This window comes from Poecilia reticulata, linkage group LG3, assembly GCF_000633615.1.
Source record: "Poecilia reticulata strain Guanapo linkage group LG3, Guppy_female_1.0+MT, whole genome shotgun sequence".
Lineage (NCBI taxonomy): Eukaryota > Metazoa > Chordata > Actinopteri > Cyprinodontiformes > Poeciliidae > Poecilia > Poecilia reticulata.
In genome coordinates this window covers 710387-718717 of record NC_024333.1, presented here as the reverse complement: position 1 = coordinate 718717, position 8331 = coordinate 710387, and the positions used below count along the sequence as shown (strand labels likewise).

Sequence of the window (8331 nt, the reverse complement as noted above, 5' to 3'; positions counted from 1 at the left end):
AGCCATCTCTTCTTACAACCACTACAGAAGGCCCTATAACATCCACCCAGAGAGCCACATCTGAATCTCTGGAAACTACATTCTCAGAAACAACAGTTAAGAGTGGAACTACAAACCCCTCGATAGTTGGCACAACAGGTCCAATCAATGTAACTGTTCCACTCACAACCACTCGTACTTCAACTCCTACACCTACAACTAGCTCAATATTTGAGTCTTTCCCGACACATCATGGAAGTACAACATATTTTTTTCCTTCAGTATCAACACAAAAATCTCCCCTCCGTACAACAAGGGTTACAATTCAGACAGAGTCTACAAGAATATCACCCTTTAATACACACTCTGAAACAACTTTTTCTGTAATAACCGGACAGTTACACACAACAAGCATACTTACAAACCCATCCATAAAAAACACATCAGCCTTAACCACTGAAAACGCAGTGAGTGCTACAACTGTCATTGCACCCATTACACAGACACTCCCAGGAAGTACAACAGTTTATCCACCTACATCAACTACGCAGACAACCGGAGCCACTTTTCCTTCATCTTCACAATTTACCACAGCTTCTTGTGTGTGTAATGTTAACGGAACATCTCATCATCCTGGTATGTTCTTTTGCATCTTAATGTTGTTTTTCTTTATTTTTATAATATTTTCAACATTTAGCATTTTCAGATATGTGTAATTAATATATCCCGACCCCACTAGGGACAAAGGTGTTTAGAAAATGGATGGATGGATCTATTTAATATAAAAAATATGAATAATCCTTTATAAATTAACAGTTTCATACATGAAATTACAAATCCCTGATAAAATCACAAAATTTTATAGATAATACAGGGTGGCCCACGAAAAAGTAGCTGCCACTTTGGCAGAAAGGCAGGCTACTTTTTTTTAACTTTTTCGTACACTTTTCAGAGTGTACGCTAATAACCCGAAAACTTTACAGCTGTTGAAAGACAATATTCGTAATGCAATTCAGATCATTGGTGCCCCAGAGTTGCGTCGCATATATGACAATATGTTAAGGCGTGCCCAAAACTGCATTGATGCATAAGGGGATCATTTCCAGCACTTTCTGTAAAGACTGAGTAAAGATTTTGGCATTTCAAGTTCTTTCTTTACGGAAGGCCGCCAGTAATACTATAGTAAGGCGGGCTACTTTTTTGTGGGCTACCCTGTACAAGTAGACACACTACTGGAAGGCAATAGTGTGTGCCTATCTATCATTTGTTTTTTATCTGCTACATAAACAATTTCGTCATTAGTGACTTTTTCATTACAGAATTTAAAACAAACTTGTCAGATTTATCTGGCACTGAATCCTGTCGTCTTGTAGTTTTTTTAGGGAATCAGATTTACAGACGACTTTTGAAGACTTTATATAAGGCTGCCAAAACAGTTTTATAAAATTACATTATATGGGTAATTATTACAGGAATAGAGAGTACAGATATGTTCTCAAACTTATCTACATTTCATGATACTCTGTACAGCTTTTAGATTGATAAGACTATTTTTGTTTAAATTAAGTAATACATTTCTAAATTCTGAGTACAACAGCTAAATCTTTCAAGGTTGTAATATTTATCTTAATATAATAAATCTTCAGTATTCACATTTTTGATCCTTATTTCATTATTACCCTTGCATTTAAAATGTAATGAATCCATTTTTTATTTAATGTTCTAAACTTTGCTCTATAATCTTTTATTCACAGGAGACTTGTTATACAATGTTACTGATGGCCTTGGGTGGTGTTACAGTGCATATTGCAATGCATCCTGTGAAGTTGAAACCCAATCTAGCCCATGTCCAACCACGTCAATGTCTAGCACTACTGCACATTCTTCTACTTCATTACTGAGCTCATCAACAAAGGCCCCAACTTCAAGCTCTGGAGACCTGACCACAGTAACAACATTAGCATCTGCAGTTACTCTAGAGTGCTCTGATGTGTATCCACCAAGACAAGTAAGGCATTATAATGTCATCAGCTAAGGTATGCAATTCATCAATAATTGGTTCCGACACAGACAGATATTTTTGGAATAGTCAGAGCACAAAGTACGACCAAAGATATCCAGATCCCGATCAACTGAGGGAATATTACAAATAATCTATGCGTCAAGATATATACATTTCACAAGTCAATTCTGCAGTATACTTTTCATCATATTGGATTACGATGACAAATGTTCTGACTTGATCTATGCAAAATAATTGGTATTTCCAGTCCCAGACAACACTGGAATTTGTAAGAACAAAGCCCTTCAGTGATAAATGATAACTCACTGCTGTATTTGACTTTTGATTTATTTTTTTCCTATTAGAATGGAGAGTCCTGGAATACTAGCAATTGTACCACATCTACTTGCATCGAAGGCAAGGTAACGGTCACAGCTACAGTCTGTCCAAATGTAACCCTACCCATCTGTACCAATGGGAGGAAACCTGTCAAGATTTATGAACAAAATGGATGTTGTTTCCACTATGAATGTGAATGTAAGTTTAAAATTGAATTGTTATGTAATACTTTGTCTGCTTTATATCTTTATATCTTTGCATTTAGTGTTCCATTTGAACCAGATGAAATACCTTTGTAGCATTAAATTATCATTTCATATATTCTTATTAATTAATAACATTTCACAAAAATACAATCATATTGGCAGCACTTGCTAATGTCATGTTTTTTAATTTTTGAGCATTTTTCTTTCTCTTCCTGAAGGTGTATGTAATGTGTGGAGTGGATCCAACTACATGACATTTGATGGACAAATGTATAATTTTCAACAGAATTGCTCTTATTACTTGGTTAAGGAGATTATTTCAAAATATAACTTAACGATTACTAGAAGCAATAACTGTGACCCTTCAGACAGCACATTCTGCCCTCTGGCTCTAAGTGTCACATATCAATCAGTAAAGGCAGTTTTGACTCAAGTGAAAACTTCAGGAACACCAACCAATGTGGTAAGCAGCAGTCTAACTGGAACAATTTCAGCTTGTGATATTTTTTGTATAGATAAGATGTAATAAATATTCTGCATAATATGACGTAATTGACAGTTGTTACGACTTCACAACCTTCCTTAACTTGATATTTTTGTTGTTTTTGGGGTTCTACAGGTGTATGTGAATCAGAAACGTGTCTATCCAGCATATAGAAATTCTGTCATGCTACTTTATGGCACAGATATGGAGATCACAGCAGTGATACAGGATATCAACACAAAAATTGTCTATAGGGGCTCCTCCTTCAGTATTGACCTTCCTTATTCTCTGTTTGGGGGAAACACTGAGGGACAATGTGGTGAGTTATCAGAGAGCTTACTATCAGTCATGTTTAGTGATGATTATTTGGACATATGAAACAAAAGATAATGGATTGGATGGGAAAATTATCTCACTTGGAAAGTTAGGGGTGCATTTATATTTACACTTATTTAGGATGACAGTATCTGAGAATGATCCAAAGGTCAGTGAATGAAGCAAGACCCAAATCAGACATGACCTCATTTTGATTCCAACCCAAATCAAGTAGGTAGAAAAATTTTAAACAACCTTTGTTTGTTTTGTGTAAACTAGACAGTCCCTGCCTATTTCTTTTCTGTACATTTTCTGTTTTAGAATGAATATCAACTGGTTAGATGGTCTTTATTTACACTAAGAGGTTTAAGAATATTATGATAACGCTTACAATTGTGCAATTTTACTGTAAATATTGAAATGGATGTAATGGATATTTTCCTTCTATTGTGACAAATAAAATGAAACATATTTATTCCATATATTAAGGATGGAATATTTATGTCCTTCCACAGGACGAAAGAAACAAGCCGACATGTTGTCTGAATTGCTTGTAAATTTCCAGGGAATGACCAGAGAATGACTTCTTTGAGTTTTCTAGCTCTGCCACTAACTGCTTTCTTTGTTGGTAGGTACCTGTGACAACTCGCAGGCCAATGACTGCCGTTCTCCAAATGGCCAGATAGAAAGCTGCTCAGAATCTGCAGGACTCTGGACTCTCCCCGGGACCAGCTGTGTCTCCCCAAGCCTCCCTTCAGTTACTGCAACAACACAACCTCCAACTTCACAGCACCCAAATCCAATAACACAACCAACCTGCAAACCTGCCATCTGTGAGCTACTTATGAGCAGGTCAGAAAAACGCAAAACATGCAATTTATTTTTCATAAATCTTGTAAAATTCAGCTTGATTTAAAGCAGAACTCACAATATTCTCAAGGGGGATCTGTCACAGGAATGTGGTAAAATATGTTAAGCCATTTAATTTGACAAGAAAACAAATATCCAACCACTCGATATGAAATTTGTTGACTTTTAGCAACATTGATTTATTACAAAAACCACAAACTAAAAAAAAAAAAAAAAGTTATTCTGACAAATAGATCAGTAACCAAAAGTCCCTGCAAAATAATATTAGGTTAGATTTAAATCACTCAGTTTCAGTAAAGAAAACCAAATGGTTAAATGTCCAAAAATTCCTGTTCCTTTAAAGAGAATAATGTCCACAAGAGAGTTCCATATCCTCAAAAAACTAAAAGTCCTGGAAGAATTTCTCAATTTAATCCAAAGTTCCGATCCAAAATGAAAAATACAAAGCGTTAACTCCCCTCCCCCCAAAAAATGAGAAAAAAAAAGAGTGGTACTACCAAAAATCCCCAAAAAGAAAAGTCCAGATCTCACCGGGAGTGTCTTTCTTTCCCCCCCCGGTGGCGTCCTCTCGCAAACTGGCTTCCTCTTGCATCTTGCAGCGTTTCCTGGGTGCAAGCTCCGATCCAGCTTCTAAAGCCCACGATCTGCGGCGCTGGGGCAAACTTTGATTGCTGTTTTATATCTTTCCTTTCATTTGTTACTTATCAGTCAAATCAAGTCTCCCGCTGCACAGATCTGACGGTGAGCGTCTTCCTCTCCGGTTGCGCCGCTGCGCGCCGACGCACACGCCCCTTTTTATACACTAATTTCAGCCACACCTAAAACCAGCATGACCCTGCCCAAAATCAGTTTTAAAAGTGGATATTCGGAATAATTTTACAATGAAATAACAGTAACTGTTATACAAACCAGATGATACATTTACTCTTTAATGTATTTATTAAAAAAACAGAAACATAGTGGTTATGTTAAAATCTGTCTTTATGTTTATTATATTTCAAGTGATATTTGCAAAAACTTGAGATTAATTCCAGTCGTTTTTTCTGCATCTCCTAGCTTCATATGAATGGAACTAAGTCTTAACAGACAGGAAGGGTGGAGCTGTTTTGATTCTTTCATGTATGTTTGAGAAATCCCTTAATTTGATCTGACACAGAGAATCAGAATCAGGGTAAGTCTCTTACCCTCCTTTGGGTAAGAGACTGGTCAAATTACAAACATGTCATATTTCAAAGTCAAATTTATTTATACGTTTGATATGTACAGTGTTTTTATAATAACTGAAGGTAACATAATTACTTGATTGTGCTATAAAAAATGGAACCTTGTGCCTGGAAAATACACAATGCTCTTTAAGGGTCATGCAACACTTGCTCTAAGACGGGGGTTGTTATTACGCAATAGTCAGCCACACCAATACCTCCTCTCAGACTCCTACTGACTGACTACTGACCAACTCTTCATCTAATGAGTCCGTGAAGCCTCTACCTCCTGAGTATTATCACAGATGAGTTTATAGAGGGCATTCTGTTTAAGCTGGAAGTGAGAAAGATGCGTTTAGACTCTAACTACCTTCAGATCCTGAGATTATGACCTTTTACAGTTAATGGACCAGACGTCCAAATAGCCGTTGGTAGCCCAACTCCAGAAACCACCCCAGTTAACGGTAGCTCTTTCTCTATCAATAACGTGCACTTGTTACAGTCTAGATGATTTTAGAGACTCGGCACGAGTCCCAAGGTCATTATTCATCATAACTAAAAAAACGTCTGAAGCCCCCCCATTTCACTAGGATCATGAACATTGATTTTATATTAACCAGAAGAATTGTTATCCCTATGACTTAATTCATTTAACTGTCCAGAACATCAAGTAGACTTTAATATTTTATTTGCAAGCTTTAGCAGGGGAAAATGATGTACAGCTACTTCAATCAAAGTCAAAAAATCAAAATATAAAAGAATTTTAGAAAACACACTTCCATGTGGTCCCTATACTGTGTCACTAAACCTTAAGAGAGGCTTTGGGATGCAGTTCCATTCTTCCCCAGATGCTGAGTTGATCTTGGCAGCAGAAAACTTTAAGTTCCATGGTCAGGGACCCATCTTGCCGTAGCAGAGTCCTCTTTCAGAATAAATCCAAAGTTGAACTGGTGAATGTTCTTCATGAGCTCAGTTCTTTATCCATAGGTGAGCTTTGTCTATCCTCCATGTCCGCTGCAGCATCGTTGAGATGTTTCTTGGGTTGATAGGCAGATGTCGAATCAGAACCCCGGGTTGTGGATTATCGGATCTTGTTCCTTTCTAGAGCAGCGCGAAGTCTTCACCTGCTTATATTGAATTACAGTTTTAAGAAATTTGTGCCTGCAACTGTTTTAGCTATTTTCTGCTGTTCTAATATGCAACTATGGTCTTTCTAGTTTATTCACCCCATGCCACTCATTCATATCCCCTGCACCGTTTGTGAGCTCTTGCACCTATGGAATTTGTAATGGTGGTAATGACACGTGCTCCAGCCTGGAGGCGTATGCTGTTGAGTGTTCCAATGCAGGAGTCTGTATTGACTGGAGGAGTGACACCAACGGAATGTGTGGTGAGACATTTAGTCATTATCACATATATCATCTTTTGGAGATCTGGAATATATTAAAGTTAACATGATTATATTTTGTAGAGCACAGATGTCCAAACAACAAAGTGTACATGGCTTGTGGCCCGTCAGTAGAGCCCACATGCAATGACAGGTCCAGTAAACATTTTCTCACTCTACTACATTTGTATTATTTGTTGCAGGTTCCTTATTGTTCTTTGTAGATGGTAAAATTCAGAGATAAATAAACCCACACTTACACTTACTTAAACTTGCACAACAGCTACAAATCTCAGCATGTCCAATATAGGATTTCATTTTGCATCAGAAAGTAGTGCATAACTGTGAAGTGAAATAAAATGTCCAAGTCTTGCTTTTATTTCTCAATTGAATTTAAGTTTGGACTTTGACAGGACCATCCCAAAATTTGACCATGTTTTGATCTAATCATTTAGCAATGTCTCTTTTCAATCAATGATGAATTGAACAGAGCCTTACGAGATGCATTGTGTCCAAACGTTTTGTAACATAGACCAAAAATTGTTGTACTTGCAAGCCAAAAAAAAAGAACTAAGCTAAAAAGTAATTTTTTTGTCTTTTTTTGTAGGAAAATTATGTTATTCTCTACAGATCCAAAACTTCAAAAGGGTTTTACACGTTTGCTATATAAAAAGAAAGACATCTAATTTCCAAATTATTTTATCTCAGTTTAATGTATTGATTCTCTGGTATAAAAACAGGACTTGGGTCAATTTTTTTCAAATCATTTGCACCATTTGGTTTAATAAATTAGATAAAAGTTGATTTGGGTGCAGCAAAGTTTGCTTTTTGGTTAAAGTATCTAGATAAATGTAGTTCTACTTAGAAATGTTTGGTTGTAAAAATACTAACACTCTGTATTGTACTTAACATTTTCTATTGTAAGAAAAATTTGTCTGTAATTATTTTCCTACAAAATGTGAAAAAGTTCAAAGGGTGTGATGGGTGAAGATTAAAAATGTAATCAGACCCCAGCAGTGACCCACCTTTCCATTAATCCCATCAGATACAACAGGAAGTTTCAGGCAGATGTGACATCATCTGCCAACTACACACAGGAAGGCTGCTTCTGTCCTCAGGGCACCATGTTGTTCAACACAGTCTATGACACATGTGTTGCCTCCTGCGGTAAGATGATTGAGAAAAAAAGCTTGGAGTGAGTCTTCAGAGAATTTTAGGTTCAGACTGACTGAACAGTCTTAGTGTTTTGATGGGAGATCCATTTTTATCATCCTTTTCTCATAAAGTTCAGGAAATTACACATAAATTAACAGCTTTTAAAACACTTGTTTATACAACTTACTTTCTTATGATGTTGTAAAGGACTTTGTTTTTATGCTTTTTTTATGAACAAGGTTTTTATGAAGCACTTTGAACTCCCTTGCTGCTGAAATGTGCTCTATGATGAAACTTGATAGATAGATAGATAGATAGATAGATAGATAGATAGATAGATAGATAGATAGATAGATAGATAGATAGATAGATAGATAGATAGATAGATAGAT

At 36.4% G+C, this 8331-nt stretch overlaps 1 protein-coding gene across 1 annotated transcript in view; it reads left to right on the top strand.

Annotated features, from left to right (window-relative positions):
* Positions 1-6: 6 nt before the first annotated feature.
* Positions 7-8331, top strand: part of LOC108166170 (intestinal mucin-like protein) — a 14843-nt gene continuing 6518 nt past the window's right edge. The window contains exons 1-9 of the mRNA XM_017303892.1: positions 7-615; positions 1734-1987; positions 2347-2518; positions 2745-2989; positions 3146-3329; positions 3958-4177; positions 6615-6787; positions 6869-6938; positions 7830-7951. Coding sequence (XP_017159381.1) covers positions 1841-1987; positions 2347-2518; positions 2745-2989; positions 3146-3329; positions 3958-4177; positions 6615-6787; positions 6869-6938; positions 7830-7951 — 1333 coding nt within the window. The 5' untranslated portion in view covers positions 7-615; positions 1734-1840. The remainder of the gene's footprint in view (positions 616-1733; positions 1988-2346; positions 2519-2744; positions 2990-3145; positions 3330-3957; positions 4178-6614; positions 6788-6868; positions 6939-7829; positions 7952-8331) is intronic.